This window comes from Saccostrea cucullata, unplaced genomic scaffold, assembly GCF_032062105.1.
Source record: "Saccostrea cucullata isolate Sc308-1 unplaced genomic scaffold, CSIRO_AGI_Scuc_v1 ctg915, whole genome shotgun sequence".
In the NCBI taxonomy this organism is placed as follows: domain Eukaryota; kingdom Metazoa; phylum Mollusca; class Bivalvia; order Ostreida; family Ostreidae; genus Saccostrea; species Saccostrea cuccullata.
In genome coordinates, this window is record NW_026921535.1 from 108,880 (window position 1) to 131,236 (window position 22,357).

General features: G+C 34.5%; 1 protein-coding gene across 1 annotated transcript; it reads left to right on the forward strand.

The window, feature by feature from the left end:
* Nucleotides 1-14,381: 14,381 nt before the first annotated feature.
* LOC134260216 (uncharacterized) lies at nt 14,382-20,509 on the forward strand. Its single transcript, XM_062742799.1, has 9 exons — nt 14,382-14,485; nt 16,105-16,214; nt 18,414-18,471; nt 18,732-18,764; nt 19,046-19,152; nt 19,261-19,318; nt 19,430-19,705; nt 19,989-20,154; nt 20,238-20,509. The coding sequence occupies exons 1-9, from the start codon at nt 14,431-14,433 to the stop codon at nt 20,416-20,418; spliced, it is 1,044 nt and encodes a 347-aa protein (XP_062598783.1). The 5' UTR covers nt 14,382-14,430; the 3' UTR covers nt 20,419-20,509.
* The last annotated feature ends 1,848 nt before the right edge of the window (nt 20,510-22,357 follow it).

The window sequence follows — 22,357 nt, forward strand, 5'->3', positions numbered from 1 at the left end:
ATTTGTACATAAAATAACATTTTTTTTTTACATAATCTTAGTTTCATTCACTTTTCTTGTGCATCGTTTTTTCTGTATTCCGCCTGAAAACTTTTCACTACTGTCAATTGTAGAAACAAAACTCATAATTTTAGTGTTGAACTATTTAAGTTCTAAAATTGGTGATTTATTGGAATGGAGGAGGCTTACCTATAAATAATACACCAATGAAGCTTTTGTAATCACCTTAAAAACCACAACTAACCCTGTCGTCATGAGTGTCAAATCACATTCAATTGGATGTTATTTGCTGCGTTTGTCTTTTATTTTGTTTATCTAGTTACGGCATGTTAACGATAAACGGAAATAATATTTTTATTTTACTTCCTCTTGTAATATTAACAAATGTGACACAAAAATCGATGCATTATTATATTAGATATTTACTTTACTTTTTATCCTTTACAGATATTATCACCTCCTTTCGTGGAAACATTACACGCCCCCCTCAACACAACAAGAGTTTTCACAGCACAACCCCCTCCTAGCTTTCAAAAACAGATTAGTTTAGGTGCTAAAAAGTCCAAAGTATTTAGTTTTTCCGGAGGTTCCAATGCAGGGGTAGCGCCGTCCCTCGTAACTAAACCAAAGCCCCTCCAAACAAAGACATGGAACGTAAGGAATTCATATCAGATCCAACCACAAGGAGTATTTCCATCCATTCAGCAACGAAAAAGCAGTGTACCGCCGTCATTTCAAAGGAAAATTCAATCTAATCAGTTTATGTCACAGGCATTTAACAGAAATGCATTGCTCCAGACAGGAAACTCCGGATTCCCGCCAAAAAGACCATTTCCAATGACAACGCCTGTTCCCACTCCTAGCCCAGATGCGGTAGGGGGCGTGCAGTTTAATTTCAAACGCGAGCAAGCAAGACAAGCTCGATTAGCTCGAATGCGCGCTACCTCCCCAAAACCCACAATGAAACAGGTGAAGAGTATACCGATAAATCAGAAAAATACCAAAACTTCAACATTCAACCGATTTAATAGATTTAATCGTTTTGGAAATTCACGCATGAAAAATCAATATAAAGAACCAGCCCCGACTCCGAAAAAGGAGTATGTTTCAGGAAATGGAGTACAGTATACGGATTTGTCTAAAATTGCTAGTGATGGAAGTTATATGGGGAATCAGGACCCATTGTATGTTTACTCTACAACAACGGCACCCCCGCCAACCTACCCACCCACTCAAGCTCCATACAGACAACCTAACAGGAATAACTACCAAAACAATTATTACCGGACTACTACATATGGATATCAATATTATCAGACAACCAACAATTACAATTACGACCCATACTACCAAGGCCAGTATCAAGGAAACTACCAGGGAAGTAATTCACAATATCAGGGAAATAATGCTCAGTATCAAGGTAACAATCCACCTTATCAAGGAAACTATCAGGGCTATGGAACGACTACTCCATATTACGACCAAGGATATCAAAACCAAGGCCAATACAACCAAGGCTATCCACAAAATCAGGCAGGATATCAGTACACAACACCACCCTATTATCCACCTAATCAAGGATATCAAAACAACTACGGTCCTCCACAAGGGGAAACCAATCAACAAAATGCTTATTCAGGAAATCAAACCTCATATCAGAATTATAATTATCAGGGACAAAATACACAGTATCAACCACCTGCTGCAGGCCAAGGCCCAAATGACCAATATCAACCTCCGCCACCAGGGCAAGCTCCAAATACCCAGTATCAACCTCCACCACCAGGACAACCTCCAAATACCCAGTATCAACCTCCACCACCAGGACAGCCTCCAAATACCCAGTATCAACCTCCACCCCAGGGTCAAAATACCCAGTATCAAGCTCCGCCACCAGGAAAAGCTCCAAATGGTCAGTACCAACCACCACCCCAGGGTTCAAATACCCAATATCAACCTCCACCACAAGGACAAGCTCCAAATAATCAGTATCAACCACCGCCTCAAGGACAAGGCTCAAATCAATACCAGCCTCCACTTCAAGGACAAAATGCCCAATACCAACCTGCTGGACAGGCACCCCCGCCTCAGTACGGTCAACCTCCACCATATCCACAGGGACAAGGCCCTCCACCAGCACAAGGTCAACCACCATTTCAAGACCAGCAAGGCGGCCCCCCATACAACCCACCTATACAGCAAAATTATCAACAACAATCAAATGCTACAGCCAACCAGCCATATCAGTATCAACCAGGACAAGGCTATAATGATAATTATATTGCTCCATCAAATGAAGGATCTTCACCCTCTAAAAAGCAGAAATGGATAAGAATTGATAACCTTATGACAACAATAAAACCACCCACAAACGAACGATGGGTACAAGTCGGATCTATCAAACCTACATGGACAACACAATCAACTTTAACTGTGAAGCAAAATAAGAAAAAACAGGATTCATCTACAAAGACACCACCTAATGTTGCAGGTTGGGGTAAGTGTATTGAATTTAAACTTAAATAATCTATTAACTGTATCTCATGACTGCAACTTGTTTACTGCTGCTGGTGTCATTTGATTTTCCAATTTAGCTTGAGCATAAACTTAAAAACCTGTATTTGAAAGGAAATTTCTACGCTTATCCCTTTTGATAGGAGCTTCGAAGCATTATTCACAGTTACAGTCATTGAACAATATGCTCTTATTCATGAAAAAAGAAGCAAATCTCGATAAGAAAACTTACATATTTACTGCTTTCATAAACAAGTTTGCATGATTTAGAAATATATATTCAGAAATGCTTATTTTTGCATTGCATCTTGAGGATCTTGTTTTGTCAGTTTCATTTTATTTATGCCAATCATTTGTTTCAGGTGACCCCGCCCCTTACCCCAATGACATAAATTCCGAAATAATTGGAGACAATTTGTTAGATTCTCCCTTAGATGTCACGAAAACAATAGAAAAAATAAACAAATCCTTTACATCTAAAGCAATAGATACAATAACTAGTAAACCTGTTTCAGATAAGCCAGTAAGGGGGGACATACAAATAGAAAACAAAAAAGAAAAGATACTAGAAGTCAAAACTGATAAAGTCGTAACTAAAACTGAAGCTAAAATAACTGAAACAAAATCTTTAAAATCTGATAAAACTAGTACTAACACAAAGGAGACCAAAGTAAGCAAAGAAAAAACTGTTAAAGAAATAAACTCTAAAGATACTAAACTTGTTCCAGAAAAAACAGGAAAGAAAGGTGCTGGCAATGAAGAAAATACCAAAGTAAGTGAAAAGTCAAAAACAAAGAAAACCACACCTGTGGTTTCTGCTAAAACAACACCAAAGCCTAAAACCACAAGCACTACCACAACGACACCCAAACCAACAACAACAACAACACCAAAACCTACGACGTCAACACCAAAACCGACGACGACAACACCAAAACCTACGACGTCAACACCAAAGCCTACGACGACAACACCAAAACCTACGACGACAACACCAAAACCGACGACGACAACACCAAAACCGACGACGACAACACCAAAACCAACTCCAACGACAACAAGAAAACCTACATCAACTCCAAAGCCCACCACCAGGGCACCAACAACCACAATGCGTAAAAAAACGACAACGCTGCCTCCAAAAAAAGAAACAGAAGCTCATACAAAGCGGACAATGGAGGTTCATTCCAAAGCTCAAGTTGAAGGTGTTCAAATAAAGACTGGAAAGGGAGAATCAACAAAGATTAATATAGAAGCCTCTAGAGCCGAGAACCTCATCCACAATATGATAACAGGTAAGGCCTCAGTTTCAACAAAGACTGACACAGTCGTTAATACTAAAATTTCAGATAAAAAAGATTTAAAGAAATCTCTATCTAATATCATTAAGCAAAATAAAAAAGTCCACACTGAAATGATTAATACTTTAGACTCAAGTGAAATGAAAAGTCCCATGAAGTCACAGCCAATCAAATCTAAGAAAGTCAATCAAAGTAATTTGATAGCAAACACAGAAATTCTAGGTAAAAATTCAAAATCCGATTCCGTTATAAAGCAAATGTCATCCTCAAATATGTTGACCAAAAATAATGAGATTTTTGGAACAAAACCCGTATTGTCTCAGTATGTAAATAAAGATGACATTAAAGCAGCAAAGCTTAAGGAAACTGAATTGCTTGCAAATCAGGTTAATGCTTTGAGTAGTAGTCAGAATAAGTTAACTGGAAGGAATAATGTGGTGATGATGGATGCTGATTTGGTCCGTAGTTTTGTAAAACTTATTGAACACTTTACTACCCTTACGCAGCCTTTAGCAACTGCAAGACAAAAAATTCTAAATGCTAATGAGTCTAAACCAGATGATTCAAAATATGTTTCTGATCGTAAAACTTCAAGCACCGGGAAAAAGACCATGATTGGTAAGACTGACTCAAAAATGCCAGGCATTCAAAGTACAAGAAAGCAAACCACAAAGACAACAGACAGAAGCCGAAGTAGGCTTCCATCCAGTGAATTCATTCAAGAGTTGGCAAGCGGATCAAGTACACCGACGAATATGCAGGTCATTAGATTATCAAAAATGGAAAGAGAAGCACAAAGCGATTATGCTCAAAGATTAGAAAAAACAACAATGAATCAACTGCGAAGCCAGTATCGTTCAGATTTTGAAAAGAAATTAAATATTCAAAACCAAAACCCTTTCCAGTATAAACCACCTGTTTTATTTGCATCTCAAAATATTCCTTCAAATAAGGACAATTACCTGCCTCCTAAAGACGGAATAGAAAGAATGCAATTAAACGTGAAAAGCTCTTCAGTACCGGAGAGTTTGGACAACGTGCTTCCTTTGCCAGAGGTTATTACAGCTCCTCCTATTCCATTAGACTTAGATCTTTTAAGTGCCCAATTTGTTTTCCCAAATGACGCAAAGAACAATGAAAATTATTTGTATCCAACGGAAACAAGGACGCCCATTGAAGCACGAGTTATGCCCGCGCTGCCTACAACAACGCCGGATATTTTTTTGGCCTTAGGGGACACCGGTCATTTTCAATCCAATGATCTTTTTAACTTTCAAACACAACGTGCAAAATCTGTGGAGGAAAATTTGCTGAATAAAAAGAGTAACCGTCAGATTAATTTCAGCTCTGGTCCGTCTCCAGCATTTCAACATATTGACACCATTCAAACAGAAACTATTTACACCTTAGATGGAAAACCGATCAGAACAAGATCTAAAAAGAAACACTCTTTTCAAACAAACCCGATTGAAGCCAGAAAGAGAAACAAAATCCTACATGATAAAATGGTAAATGAAGCTTCGAAGCGATTTTCTGGATTACCCAACTTCAGTTCTGAAAAAGTACCTATTAATCCTGTGAATGTTTTTGGTGAACTTAAAAATATGAAGGCTGGAATGGTTACAATAGATAAAAATGTTTTACCCACTTTGCCACCAACATTTGAAAACACGAGCAACTTTAAACAGAAAGGTAGGAAAGAGAAATATGTGAATACTAAGCACAAACAAATTTATGCTGAAGAAAATAAAAGTATTTACGATGTTCCTCGAAGAAATCCTAAAGTAAATGTGATGACAAAGAAAGGGCCAAGATCCAGTATAATCCGCAAAAATGATAGACAGGAAGCAATGTTACCAAATTATCAAGCCATTGGAGTAGCAACAACTCCTCACCGGAAACCCAATTTGAAACAATCTAGTATTCCAATGAACCCCTTTAATCATCAAGCATCAATTAATATTCATACAATGGACGTTGAAAAAATAGATGCATCTAAACTACATATTCCATTACCTCCTCCTAACAAGTATCCAAAAGTCAAACCGGTCCAACAGCATGCTTCAAGCAATTCAGTTCAATATGGCATAACTGGGGAAATGTCGAATGTTCATCCTTCATTTAATCAAGAGGTAGTAAACAGAAGAAACAGTGTTAAAACCAACCTACCTGGACAGTTTCCCCGACAAGTCCTAACTCCACAGATAGCCGAGTCATCAAAAACTCAAATGGATAAGTCAGAATTGATTAAAGCACAGTTTCACAAAGGTAATAATGTACAGTCCCTCGTAAACAAAAAAATATTCCAATCTGATTTTCAGAACATGTTTAATACAGGATCCGAGCCAGGAATCCTTCAAAAAGAACAAACTACCCTAAAACCCCCAGATCTATTGCAAAATGTAAATTCAATGACAGACATGAATATGTTTGGTAGGACAAATTCATATGAACTGCCATCAAGTAATTTTAACCTGGTTAATGCTGTGTCCGGAGTTCAATCAGGATTAAACGATGCCTTAATTACGGCACAGGAGACGATACCAAATCAAAAGACAATCGAAAATCTTATGAACATTATGAGTAGTCAGCAAAATACTGAAAAAACTGTGTTATATAATGGGAATAACATGGACACGATGAATGAAAATTTTATTGGAAATTATGACACTAACTTTGATTATGCATACTATACAGAACCACTCCAAAATAACGCAAGTCGTGTACAAGACACAATTGACAAGACATTCTTACCTAAATTAACAACACGAAATGTAAATAAATCACCGGCAATAATAAAAATTTCGAGCAGGGGCAAATCTTCTGTTGGAAAAAGTGATAAAATGTCAGATAAAATTACTCCTAGTAGACAAGTAGACAGACGCATAAATAGGATGAAAAAGATTGGTAAGAAAAATGAAAGCCAGTTTCTGGTGGTACCAGGGAATAAGAACACTCCAAATAGACACAAAAATAAAGTATTTTTGTACAAAAATGGTTTAAGAAATCATGAAGGACAGGTGAAGAAATTCGAATATATAGACCAATCTAAGATCTCGATCAAAAATCAACCCAATAATCAGGTGAATGTAGAAAGACCGGAGAAAGAAAACCAGAAGAAGGTCATTATCAAACATGAGAGAGGCCCAGTGATAATAAAGAAGACTTTGGTTAAAAAAATCAAATATGTCAAAAGAAAGGACAACGTACCGCCCCAGCAAAAACCCATAACCAACACGAGCCATTTAAATACAGAGAGAAAAGTGTCAAAATCAAAAGTAGCAAAGGGCACCGAAAATCTGGTTTTAAAATCGAACCTAAAAATTAAAGAAGGAAAAATGCCAACACAATTTCAGATGCAGAAAAATAAGGCAATTGAGGCAACTCAAGATGTAAAGACCATTACGACTCAAGTCAATTTCAATGAAACAGTTTTAAATTCAGAAAAGGCTGTGGAAATTCAGTCTTCAAAATCACCATTAGAAATCATCGAAGAGGCAAAGAAGCCATCCACGTCATTGCTGCAGAAATTTGAGCAAATGAAATACCTCATAAATTTGATTGAGGTAGCCGAAAAAGAAAAACGAGAGCACAAAGAGACTGAGACATTTCCAAAAGAAACGAGACAAAATGCGACAAGTGGAGAACAAATAAACAAACTCAAAGATTTAAAGCAGCTTCAACCTATGGAGAAGGTGAGTGTCCTAGCTATAAAGAGTGTAGACAAAAAAGAACAAGGAAAACAGAAAACCAAACTGGACAAAAAACAAGAACTAATAAATAATGACACGCAGAAGGAACTCTTCAAAACCTCTTCATCAAATATCGGTGTCAGTGCAAAAAGCCAGACGACAACGACGAGTAAAGAACATGAAATTCAGAGTACGAAAAAACAAAGCAAAACAAAAATGTTGCGTAAATACAAAATGTCTATTCCAACCTTTGGGAAAAGGCGTGAGATAAGCAATTATTTATCAAATCAGAAATCAATGCCAACATTTCATCTTCCAAAGAAAACTTCCACAGAAAGTACCAAGAAACAGAATTCTAATGATACAACAACAAAGAAAATGACAAACCAGTTTAAAAAATCACCCCCAACAACTGTAGAGAATGTACAAACTAAAGTCAAGACAATTAGAGGGGATATCGAGGTGTCTAAACATGTTGGAAAGCAGAAGCAATCTCCGGCCATACGTAAAGCAAAGAAAGAAAATGTTAAAAAATACAAGAACATTTCTACATCGACAAGAAATAAAATATTATCAGATCACATAATTAAAAAGCAAACTAAAGTATCAACTATGAAGAAAAAGTCACTACTTACTAGTCGAGAAATTGAGAAAGTTAACGTTCAAAATGGAAACAAAAATTTGCAGAGGGGCTCTTCCAATAAAATGGATAAAAAGACGATAACAAATGGAAACCAAAATGTCACCCTTTCAAGGAAAATTAGTCTTGAGAGAAATTCACAAATTAGACAATTAAAATTACCAAAGATTTTGAAACAATCTACAACGTTTTCGGGGATGAAAACAAGACTCAGCAAATCAACGTTTAGTGCAAAGGAAAAAGGAAACGTACGCACACCTCAATTTTCAACGAAGAAAAATCCTTCGGAACAAAGAAAAACAAAAATTGCAGTTAGAGAACCATCCATAACTATGAAAAACCAACCGTTGAAAATACGAGACAAGGGGAAGCAGACTACAGTTAAACCTGTTACTGAAAATAAACAAAACACCAAATTAAAAAGTAAAATCGGAGTGATGATTTCTAGCAAAGCGGAGAAAAAAGATCAGGGAAAAATTACTACAGTTAAACCCCGTATTGAAAGTAAACAGAACACTAGAATGAAAAGTAAAAGTGGAGTGATGCTTTCCAGTAAAGCGAAGAACAAAGGCCAGGGAAAGCTGAGTACATTTACACCTCGTATTGAAAATAAAGGAAACACCATGTTAAAAGGAAAAATTGGAGTGATGATTTCTGGGAGAGCGAAGACAAAAGGTCAGGAAAAGTGGACGACAGTTAAACCCCGTACTGAAAAGAAACAAAACACCAAGTTAAAAAGTAAAATTGGAGTGATATTTTCTAGCAAAGAGAACAAAGACCAGAGAAGGCTGAGTACATTTAAACCTCGTATTGAAAATAAACAAAGCGCCAAGTTTAAAAGTAAAATCGGAGTGATGTTTTCTAGCAAAGCGAAGAAAAAAGACCAGGGAAATCCGAGTACCTTTATACCCCGTATTGAAAATAAACAGAACACTGGATTGAAAAGTAAAACTGGAGTGATGTTTTCTAGCAAAGAAGCGAAAAAACAAAGCCTAAAGAAGACAAAATTATCTTTTTCAAACATAAGAACAACAAATGAAAAACATACTTCAAAATCACTGGTATCTAATGAAGCAAACACGTTCTCAATAAAAAATAATCTAGTCACAAAATCAAATTCTAATGACAAAGTATTCCCTGACACCAAGAAAATGCAAAGAGATTCCCTAAAGCGTATGTCAGATAAACAAACTTCAAAGAAAATCTTGAATAATAAAAGGAACAGATTCTCTAACAAAAATAAAGTTGAAAAATCCAAACCAAGTGACAAAGTATTACCTGTTACCAGAGAGACAAAAGCATATTCATTAAAGAATACAACAGATGATCAAAGTAGAACAGTGATTGACCGAAAAAAATCTCGAATAATTAAACACCCGGCAATATCACCCTCGCTTTCAAATAACAAATTTAGTGTAAAGTCAGTAAACAAAATGAAAGCTAGAAATAATACAGTATCATTCAATTCAAGGTTAAAAGTAATCTCCCCTAGAAGGAATAAAAACAAAATAAGAAAGTTGCCCATCATTAAAACGCAAAGTACTAAAATAAAAAATGACAAGGTATCAATAAAGAACAAGAAAATAAATGAAATCAAGAATAAATTAGGTTCCCCCTCTCCGCAACCTAAAAGAAAGAAAATTAAAAAGATTAAATTCATTTTCAAGAACACTAAAAAAAGTAGCTCCAGAAGAACCCCAGGCCCCCAAAAGATAATGAAATTCCCAAAATTAGTCAGAGAAAAGACGGCAACAAAAAGCAGAAGTGTGAATCCCTCCCGCGAATTGACAACTGAAGAGAATCAACTACTTCTAACTCAGAACAATTCTCTTATCCATTCAGTGGAGCCATCTAACAGACACATACTTGTCAAGATATTACAGTACCTCTATAGCAACTCAACAAGCCCAATCTCCTTAGACAATATCAAACAAGAAATTCTTTCCACGACTTCCAAGGAACAACAAATCATCATTTTCGACATCCTGGCTGCCTACCTGGGAGGCACGCCGCCTGATAATTCCTACCTTGTAGGTAATCTGTATAGTAGTAGACCCTGACGCTCCAATCGTTGTCCCTAGGGAGGTAGCAGAGTCTTCTAGAAAATCAGTGTGGTTTTCCCAATGTAACCGTTCTTTGTTTTACACTACAACCCTCTTGTCTTGTTCCCCAATTATAAAAATGTAGTACAGCTTTTAGATAATTAGTAGAGCTTCATTATCCTCAAAGTCCCTGCTTGGAATGCAAATTATAAAAGTAAAAATACAGTTTTAACTTCATAAAATGAATTGAAATATAATGAGAGAAAATAGCTAAAAAATAGAACAACTAACAGAAAGTCTCAAAAACAGCAATGAAGTAACAAATGTAAATTATTTGTCTTGTTGTATATCACAGGTGATGGTACTAACACAGAATTAGTCAAGTTTTGCATGAAGTGTTAAAATAACCTTCACATATAAGAATAACTTTATTTTTTTCAATAACCTTTTACAGCAAAATATATAAGTATCATTTCAATTTTTATATTTTTATGTGAAAAGAGTAAATGAATTTACAATTCACTTGGTATTATATTCTATAACATATTTTGTTCTTTCCATGATTGTCATATGTATTCATATTTGTGAACCATTTTTATGATTGCTGATTAGATTGCTGATTAATGAAATTTATCAATTTTTAAAGGAAAAACTAACAGAACAACGGTCAACATCGAGCCGCCAAGAAATGTCCATATCCAGCAAAAGCCAGTCCCCAAAGATTCTCACCGCTTCGGCAAGTGGCCAGACTACAAAGGCAAACAACAACGCGTAACCCCATCACCTATAGATCCACGGCAATTGAAGAGTATTGGAACAACTATTTTCCCAAATGACCTCACTACTATTCCTACTTACCCACCAACGAAATCTTTCTGGGACAATCTGTTTAATTTTACACCAACAACACCGTTCCCAGGAAATAAACCGGGCACCTGCCCGACAGCATTTGCTTTAATGTTTGATTGTCATGGCGCTTGTAGCCATGACAGCCATTGTTATGGCCGTCAGAAGTGTTGCCATGACGGCCGAGGCACGGGTTGTTGTGCTAATCCGGAAACTATGGACGTTGGTTTCAATAACTTGTTAATGCCATTTATGATGGCAGAGGGTCAGGGGCAGGGAGGTCAGAATCAGAATGGACGATTTTTTGGTGAATTGCTGACAAGAAAGAAAAAATAGACTTTCTCAATAAAGAGAAATTGCATTTTTTGTTATCATTCAATGACTGTATGATTTTATTCTTTACTTCGTGTTAGTTTAACTATCATTGTTATATATAGCTTTTCTTTAAAGTTATTTTAATAAAGTATGTTTTTATTTGTAAGATCTGAAAATATGTGTTACTAAATTTTCAGAAAGCCTTTTTTTGGTAGGAGATGCTCACTCCTCCATGACACGTGACCCCACCTGATGTTTGGGAGGTATGTTTTGCTCTGTTCCTGATTTGTATAGCTAAATGGACGTTTGAGATTGAATACTGTTCGTTCTTTACAGAAAATATATAGAAAATAAATCTGACAAGGAAAAGTGAAAGCAATCTCTCAGTTCATTCTTACAAGCATAAAATTAGACCACTATTGCCGGTATTTTTAGGGTATAGGGTGTGAAGGTGCGAAGGGGGTTATAGACCTTTCTCTTACTTTTTCGAATCGGTCAGCCCTCGATCTCACAGAACCAACAGAACGTGGGAGAGGTAAGGAAAAGTCTATTAAAGTGCAAAAGTCTATTAAAGTGCAAAAGTCTATTAAAGCAATACAAATCGGAAGTAGAGCAAACACCTTAACATCAGAAGTTAGATCAGGTTCCATGAAGAAGTAAGCATCCCCTTTCGACTGGTTACACACGCCGTTTGCAATCATGATGACTGAACTAAAGAAAAAACGCCGACAATTAGTATGAGAAACGTCAGACAACATATGTTTCAAATGATACTATTGTGTTTGATTACTTTGTCACTGCATCAATAGTATCATTGACTGAAAATGAGAATTGTTGATATTCTCGTTTAATCAACATATTTGTCAGAAGATTACATCATTGTGTGCAACCCCTGCCTATCGGTAAAATCCTCCGTGTTCTCCTTGTCATGATCAGGAAAATGGAAATATCCGTCCACGATCCAGTGTGCAAATAAAGGTATAACAGTATGCAAAATGTCAGTCAGCATTTGACTAAATGTTTAATTAAATTTGCTAACACGGTCTTTGTATCGACCATAGGATTGATGATGATTGTAAACAATACTTTTGATACTTTTATTACTTCAACTTATTTGTCAATAAATTATAAATTAGTTTTAGAAATTCAAATTATTCATAAGTAGAGCATGCTCTTACGTACCTAATAAACTGAGGGATATAAACCCTGTATGCAGATGATATAGGTATATTGCTGCATAAATAAGGGAAGTTGAAGTCACCGCGTTTATCATAAAGCTTAGTTGTTGCATTACCACTAAATCGTTTTCAATTAAAATATCCAAACATGAAACAGATATGTCAGACTCTGTGGTGTCTATTATTCCAAGTTCGTCGACTATCAATGAAAATAACTATTATTAATGTATCATAAGCAACAAAGCATTTACATTTCGACTTGAATGTCAAAGAGAGACTTTCTTCTCATGTTGAAAATTTCTTATATATTCTGCTTCATGTGAATGAAAATGGGTCAGCTAATGACGGAATGCAATTTTTACGTTAAATAAATTGATCTTCAAAAACTACATAGGTAATGTTAATCAGAAACTAAAACAATGTTGAATGTTCTTTGAATAAAAAAAACGGAGAAAAAATTATAAATTAATTTTAAAAAAATGAGAAAAAAGAGAATTTTATATAAGAGTTAGGAAGGGAAAAGACTGAAGCTCTCATAGATAGTGTGGATATTCTCTCTTAAACGAGGAACTGTTATTCAAAAAAAAATTTACCTGAATGTCTCAAAACGAAGCTGAAGACTGAGACGTTTTCGTGCAACATATTTTGTGTATCTCAATGTACTATTTGTTCAAAGTTCACTGAAGCTTAAAAAGATGTTTTGTAAAAAAAAAAATTGATACCGGTATTCTCAACCAATTATAAATCACAATAAATTAGTTATCAATTCATACAATTTTTAAATCTATTATATCCCTTTACCTTGGCTTAGATAAAAATACTACAAATGTATATGACATTGGAAGTTATCCACCATATCGTAAATGAGAGAAAAAAATTTTACACTTGATTTATATAACAATTGAAGTAAATGGAAGTACTAAGTGACTTTATATGTATAAAAAATAGCACACTTCTATAGTATTCCTTATCCTAAGATGTCACTAAATGATTAAAAAGACTACATGAACAAAATTTTATAGTTCCAGAAGACAAGTCACTATATTTAAGAAGACAAGAATAACTTTATTTAAGGGAATTTTTTTTTTACATCTGCAAATTATGTTCAGAATTCATTTTCTTAGAATGAAAGTCTTCATAATCAATATTAGTCTTTAATATTTCCAACACATGCCAATCTACCAAGGAGAGTTCGGTCTACTCAACCTCTACTAGATATCTTAATTTCAGAAAAATCCATCCAAAGACATGGTTATTTGTTATTTTATCATATTTATGTTGTAATGCAATAAATCCCAGTTAATTCAATGCTCAAGAGCAAATGACCACATTTCAAACCTAGGCAAGTTATTGACATAAAAGTTGATGCTACAGATATTTTATCAACTATCTTGAATTCTATGGTTAATAAAAATCACATCCTTTACAAATATAGCCTATAATTAGGTCATGTAATGGCTAACGTGTTTCACATTTATTGTGTGGGCTTTGCTTTTAGACTGGATCACATGACCTCATCTATTAGTTTACCTCAAAATGTAAACCATGTGAATAACACATGAATTAATTCTACACTTTACCCCTATAATAAGCAACAAATATTTTCCTATAGTATATAACAGTTTTACTTAAGAGAATCAACGTATTTTTACTGTGATTTCTAATCATAATATATTATGTTCCTCATTTCAAACATATTATCGTTTTTGAAAGAAAAGATCATTTTCAAAATAATCCTGTAAGGATTATTACCGATGCAATGGGAAAAAATTGGGGAAGAATGACCCTTTACTAAGTAAAGATTAGTGACACAGATCGTTATTCTTATTCTCCTAACTTTGACCTTACATAGGCGGTAGAGAAGTGCTATCGCCTCGTTCCTTGATAAGAGAAAATACAACCATGTACAGGCTGCATATCATATTAATTTTTATAACACATTCAACTTTATCAAATTGTAAGTAATTTTTTTTTAATTTATGTGTCATGTAATTTTCACACTTTACGTCTATATTAGTGTCAATTTAAATTTGAAGAATTTTATATAGGTATGATAAACAGAGGAAATTTATTGTTTTGTTATTAAATCAATAACTAGAAAGGATTGCTTGACATTTTCTAGAGTGCAAAGCATGAGTGAATGTATAAATGAAAATCTGTCTTACGTGCAAAATAAATTCCTATCCATCTTTTAAAATATTGAATTTTCTGTAAAAGTTCATTACATTTTCTTCCATCTGCCTCTGTCTTTTTGCGCCCGTCCTTCTTTAAAGGGGCTGGGGGTTGCAGCCTTTTAAGATATTTCGATCTCCTGTAGGAGAGGAGCTCCATATATGATATACAAAAATGATCAAATTTTAAAACTAAAATGTATGATTTTTTTCTTTGCCAAATGATAGTTGACGGCTTAATATACCGTGATTAAAAAAATAAGTTAAATCTGGTGGTTAATTTGTTGACCCCTCAGCCTCCTTAACATAGTGTATAATGTTTTGTTCTCATAGTTGAGTGTTTGAGAACATTCTTCGTGAAGAGAAGGGAAAGCAAGTTTCACACTGTGTTAAAACCGCGCTTCAATACAACATTAGCTGTTAAAAATAAAATGAATATATTTATATTTTAGTTACCATCGAGTTCATCGAAAAATTTTTTGTATAAATGTTTGTTATGATAATTCCAATCTTAGAGTCATTTTATCATATAAAATTTAAGTTATTTCTGGCTCGCAAGCATGTTTCCTACACTCAAATTTGGGGGTGGAGGCAAGCATGTATCGTCTGTCGTTTGTTGTTTTCAAGTAAGCTTTATCGGACGCAAGATTTTATTGACGTCAAGTTAATTCCGGTTCTTTCAAACGCGCAAACTTGACGTTTTGATGAAGCCCCTACGGTGAACCATCCGCAGTATATATATTTTTCCACGAAAACGTAAAATTGGCATTACCGTTGTGTTAATTTAACGTGTGTTGCGTAATCGAGTGATAGTCGGTAATGGATAAATTGTTAACTGCTGTGATCTAAACCAATCAGATTTTAGTATTTAACATGAAAGTATAATAAACAAAAATTATCAAATTTTAAAACTAAAATGTACGGATTTTTTTTTCAAATTGAATTGCCATTAAAAATGAAGTGAAAGAGACGTGTGGCTGTAATATACCGTGATTAAAAAAATAAGTTAAACTGGAAAAAATGGTTGAATGATTTTGGAGGAATTTGTTGATTTCCGTTATCGAATTTTCCGTTTCATTAACACATTGTATAATGTTTTGTTCTCATTTTCCTTTGAGTGTTCGAGAAATTACATGTACGTGAAGATTCTGTGTGAAAGCAAGTTTCAAAAAGTGATAGAATTTTGACTTCAATTCAATAAATTAAGAACAACATTAGCTGTTGAAAATGAAATGAATATGTTTATATTTTAGTTACCATTGAGTTCATCGAAAGAACTTTTGTATAAATGTATACTAGTACCTATATTCAATTCCAATCTTCGTAGTCATTTTATTAATACATAATTTAAACTTTAATATTAGATTGATATTTGTGGTTGACCTTCTTAATTGGGAATGTTTAGGTATAAGATGCCCTCATTGTGCAGGTGATACCTGCCACACTACAGTATGTGATGGAGCATGTTTGTATCATCTTCACCCAAATCAATTTCCTACTCTAGTAAAATGTGAGGTAAGTCTCCAGCATTTGTGAATACCCACGAGTTTTTCACCATTTTTATTCCGAAGTTCCAATCCATTTCCCAACATTTCTGAGTCCTGATCAATTTCCTTAGATTTTTGAGTCCTAACCAATTTCCAAAGATTTCTGAGTCCCGCTCAATTTCCTAAGATTTCTGAGTCCTAATCATGTCGCAAGGTTTCTGAGTCCCGATCAATTTCCCAAGATTTCTGAGTCCTAATTATCTCGCAAGATTTCTGAGTCCCGCTCAATTTCCTACGATTTCTGAGTCCTAATCGATGTCTTAAGATTTCTGAGTCCTAACTGATCACAATCGATGTCTTAAGATTTCTGAGTCCTAACCAATGTCCCAAGATTTCTGAATCCTAATCAATTTCCTAAGATTTCTGAGTCCTAATCATTGTTGCAAGATTTCTGAGTCCTCTTCAATTTCCCTAGATTTCTGATTCCTAATCAATGTCCCAAGATTTCTTAGTCCTAATCATGACGCAAGATTCCTGTGTCCTAATCAATGTCCCAAGATTTATGAATCCGAATTAATATCCCAAGATTTCTGACTCCATATCATTTCCCCAAATTTCTGAATCCCTAACAATATCCCTCCTTTTTTAAAGGCCAACTAGTTTTTTTTTTAAATTGAGAAATCAATTTTGTATTCTACAATGTAAGTTAGGCTAGCTCAGTATCATGGATTTTTCTTTAATATAAACATGTAAGACAATATCCTTTGTGATTGTTCTCTTATGCATCAACATTAGGCTTGGAAAGTATTCACAGTAGGTAAGAGGATCATTTTATTGGCCCTCATTTGTATGATAACTGTTACTCCAGAATTCTTTCTCAGTTTTGTAAAAAAAAATATTTTAAAATATCTGGTACAATTGCACATTATGATATGGACTCTTCTCAAAACGGGATGAAGAAAACTAATGCAAACAAAACGACATCATTCGTTGATCAGTAAATTCACAGTAGTTGCCTTTACCTATTCTACAAAGCTCATGTCAGTTGGGAAGTATATCTGTGTTCAGATTTACATACTGTCTAGTATTCTTCAAAGGATTTCTACAATGTCATGAGAACTTTTGAAGCTGAAACTCAGTATATAACGCAATTAAGAAATGATTTTAAAAATACTCTTTAATATCAAGTTTCAGATTTTTAAAAAAAACTTAACGAGGTCGAGTCTAATTATTTCTGCCCTAGAGATTTTGATAATTTTTTGATGATTAATTTTTACTGTTATATTTATTGTTTTAAGATTAAAAAATCGAATGTTTACCATCCCGATTTCTTCGCGGGTCATCGCAAAAGTTGTCAAATTTTACAATTGGACCTATGGGAATTTGTTGGAAAAGCCAAATTATCACATTTCCCCCCATATTTTATGTATTTCTGTCCTAGAGATTTCTTTTTCAAGTGAATGAAAGTTATTGTAAAAGTCACCAAATTGTCAAAATTCAGAAAGGTTCACCATCTAAGTTGATCTATGAATTAATTTCTAAGTTTATTTTTTCAAAGCCAAATAACCTCTAAAATTGCCATATTACGGTATGAATAAATATTAGTGCAGATGAATTATCGCCACAAAATTTTTTTTTCGGTAAAAAAAACAATGTTTAGATTTCTAGTCTGTTTCTTTGGATGTTCTGCATCAGTTTTTAGTATATTATTCATGGACGTCTTGAATATACAAGCGAGTCACTCGTCACTCTTCAACGTCATGCATTGCTTACCAAATCCGACACATGGTGACGTCGTTATAGCCATTTCAGCATTTTTTCCTAATTAATGTCGTTAAATCACATTTTCACTCGAATCAGACTCGGCCTCGTTAAATAATCTTTATTTCTTCAATGCTGTTAAGGCGTCTAAGAAGTTTTATGTTCAGGTATCACGTTTTTCTTCTTAAACTTTAATTACTAAACAGTACCAGTTAAGAAATCTAGTTGTCAAGTTTTGAAACGTTTTATCTACAAGCAAATTATATAATTATTTGCAATGGTTTACCAGCCATTATTTAAATATATTGATTATATAACATAAATTTTATATACTATAACTAAAATACCCATATTTAACTGGCATTCATTTTACTAAAAAAAATTTACACTTAATAATAAACAACTTATTATTAGGTTTGTGTATAATTTTTTTTAGACTTCATGATTTTACTATTTCTTTTCACAGACTTCATGTCACCACCACCACGGCGATTCAAAATGCTGCGAGCACGAAAACTGCATAGGTCCTATGCATATTTATATCCTTAATTTATCTGTTAATATAAAAATATGGATTGAAAGAGTTAGTGTTTCAAACATGCCTTTCTTATGAAGGTTACATATACTCGTACATGGTTACTAGAAAACAACACATCGTGAAGTTAAATATACAAATACTTCTCAATTTATTATTTTATAAATGTGAAATAATCACCATAATTTGAATATTTAAATATAGAATAATAATTCTTAAATTGTGCAAAATGACATGCTATTTTTTCAGCTGAAGCATTTGGAGATCTGTATTCAAAAACGTGTGAGCATTAAATTTGATCACTTTTTAAAATGTAGAGTTAAGAAACACTGATCATAGAATGAATGGTTATTTTATGTTCCATCCAAAAAGTATTATTTCTCTTTTCTTCTCTTTCTCCCGCCTCTCTCCTCTTTTTTTTTTCTATTTTCCTGTTCGGGTAGATCAAAAATGATTTCCTCACACACTTTAAAAAAAAAATTGTGTAGTAAAAATTAAAACTTTTTTCTTGCCATTACTATTTAATGATTTCAGTTGTAATCTATTTCATCTTTTTTTCTCAGTCGTGAATTGCCCTGTTTGCCATGGAGGTAAATGTCATAAAGTAAAATGTATTGAATGTAAGGTTCATTTACATAACTGTGTGCAAGAAGGCACCTGCTATATACAGGTATGTTTACTTTTTTATACGTCTGATTTAAATAATGTGTCACAGTGCAAAAAAAAAAAACACGATAATATGGGGTACAATTAAAGGGGTCATCAAATCATCTTACAGTCTGGCAAGTGTCATGTTGGTGCACACGAGAAATGCTGCAGAGATGATACTTGTATCGGTGAGAGATAATTTGAGATATTAGGTAATATAAGATTATGTTCTAAATGCCAGTCATAAACATCACCACTTTATACTCTCTCAAAAACAAAAAAAGTTACCATCATTACAGAACACGCGTTTTCGAAATGCCATACAACAACACATAATTCAACAAAGGCACCTTCAACGAAGCAAACCTCATCTTCCTCATCCGTATCACGTACGACAACACCAAGATCGATATCTACAGTCTCCAGCACACTGAAGGAAATAGATTCTACCTCATCGAATACACTTCATGTGAGCTCACCAACAAGTGAAAAACCTATGATGTCGACCAATGGAGTCATTTCAACTCATGTCTCCCCCAGTACCACAATATCCTCAACTTCTAGCTCTTCTCAAAGTAATTTTTTTTTGAATACAGAAGTTATATATGATTTGCATGTCCTCCAGTTATTTCGGTGAAGGAGCATACTTTGCGTTCAAACAATTTTTAAAACGAGGCAAGCTAATGAAAATAATGATGAAACTTAATTAATTATCCTTTTAGCATATATAATAAAGCAGAACATGATTCAAGTACGAGGGCCGTTCAAAAATTACGCGGACTGTGCCATTATTTACTCTTACAGACGTCATATAGTTATAAAATTCACAGAAATATGTATCTTATCAATGTTAACCAGGTGTTCGTCAAAGAACATGTAAAGTTTGTGGCGATTATGGCAATGGGATACCATGTGACATTCGTAGTATATACATCGGACCTACGGCACAGTGTGAGGTAGGAAATGATTTCTGCATGACGGACATGATACACGACGGATCCGGAAATGAAAAAGTTTTTAAAAGGTCAGTACATTCCGTGTTCTTGTAAATATGTCAAAATAATGCTGTACTCTATTAAGGGTGTCGCATTGTACCGTTTTAAACAGGTGCGTGAATGAGACTGTCTGCAGAACTCAGTGGTTATCTCAGACCTCGGACCAGGACCACTGTACACAGTTCGGTAAAGTCCTGGTTAATGGTGCCTACTCCTGTCACTTCTGCTGTACATCCGATGAATGTAATCAGGGACTACTGCCAGGCTCTACCACCTTATATACCAGGAGATAAAATTATTATCATTGACCGGGATGTAAGATGGTCTGTCTGGTTCTCCACATAAAAAAATAATCAACTGAATTAACAATGTTATCTACATTAACCAGGCTTACCGTAAACAATAAAAAGAACTGCTGAAAAAGGTATCCGTACTATTATTTGTTTACACGAGGTTTAATATTACACAACTACCACTAAGTGGATATTCTATAAACGTGGAAATTCCAAGGGTAAGATCAGGAACCAAGGAGAAATAAGCCTGTTGACTGGTCACACTCTTCGTGAGCCTTATGTATTGATCAGGTAGAGATTGCGTAGTCAAAAAAAGAATAAAAACAAAGGCTTAACGATTGTTGTGTAAGAAATCAGCCAACGCAGAGTGATGTCTTATTTGCTAACAAGGTTACAACAATTTAAAGCGAAGAATTTGGTTTCGAAAACATGATGCGTTTGTGCATGTAGTCGTGTATTTGTAATTTACATGCCGAGGAATTAACAAGGGTGTTAAGGTAAACTTGAGGTATTTCGCCCAAAAAGAATCTTAACCGTGGTCCTGGTGAGAGCATGAGGTTTTCATAAATTTTTTGGTCTTAAACAGTTAAAGTTTTCCTTGATGAATTTGTTGGATCTAGATCACTGGAAAGTACTGAGTATTGGACATGGCAAAAATAAGGTAGTAATTTGTAGCTACAATGCATTCAAAACGGTCGTTCTTGTCATGATAGGGAAAATAATGGAAAATAAAATTTAGTCGTAAAAAAGCTGAAAGGGTTTACTCCCCATCCATTCCATACTTTATCAAATAGGACATCGGAGTTTGGATAAGTCTCTATTTTCATGCAGGTTTGTTAAGGTTTACCCATATAAGTGGAATGTTTTTTCTGCGGCTGGCCCTCACAATCAAAAGCGATTCTTCGTTCCTAGAGATAGTCGACAATTTAGAGATAAAGCATTTTCTTTCAGAAACAAAACTTCTGTTTTATTACATAAGTTTTATATTTTATCATTTATTAGCTGCTAATGTTTTATATAAAATCATCAGAAACACATGAAAATAAAGTCTAGAAGAAATAGTTTCCAATTCAATGATTTTGGCTTCTTTTGAACAAATCCTCAGTGAAACACATTTTTCCGTTGTAGGAAAATCATGATAATACTTTCTTTAACTCAAATAAAAAAAAAATCAAATATGAACTTTATTTTATTTTAACGTCAATCGGCAACTTTCCTTACTTCTGCAGCAATATACCTTCTTCTCATAAATGTACATATATCTCAGTTGATTCCGTTAAGCTTGAGATAAATGATACCACACAATCAGACACATTCGTGTTATATTTGGATATTTTACCAAAAAAAGACGTTAATTGTAATCTATTTACCAACCTTTATGATAAGAGTGATGACTTAAACTTTGCTTTACTTATGCAGCAATATACCTTCAACATCTGCACATGGAGTTTATATCTCTCAGTTGATTCGCTATGTAAGAGCATGCTCTATGTATGAACAATTTCTAAAACGAGGTAAATTATTGACAAGCAAGTTGATAAAGCAAGAATATCAGCAAACTCGTTTAAAGTCATCATTTCGTTAGTTCTATGGTCGATACAATGATTTTGTCAGCAAATATAATTTATCATTGAGTCAAATGTTGACTGACGTTTTTCATACTTATTGTTAGTCTATTATTTATACATTGAATTGACGACGGATTTTCCCGTTATTTCCTGATCATCACAAGGAGCGCACGGCGGGTGTGACCGATCAGCAGGGGATGCTCACTCCTCCATGGCACCTGATCCCACCCCTGATGTTTCGGAGATCTGTGTTTGCTTTTCTCCTGTTTTGTATTGTTTTATGGACTTTGAGGTTGCATACTGTTCGTTGTCTCCATATCCTTCTAATAAATCGTTGGTCACTTGCATTTTTCATTTCCAAAATTAAAGCA

Coding starts and splice junctions, on each gene's coding strand:
- LOC134260216 (XM_062742799.1), top strand. CDS start 14,431: ATGTACAGGCTGCATATCATATTAATTTTTATAACACATTCAACTTTA. Junction 18,472..18,731: donor CGAGCACGAAAACTGCATAG/GTCCTATGCATA, acceptor CTATTTTTTCAG/CTGAAGCATTTGGAGATCTG. Junction 18,765..19,045: donor AGATCTGTATTCAAAAACGT/GTGAGCATTAAA, acceptor TTTTTTTCTCAG/TCGTGAATTGCCCTGTTTGC.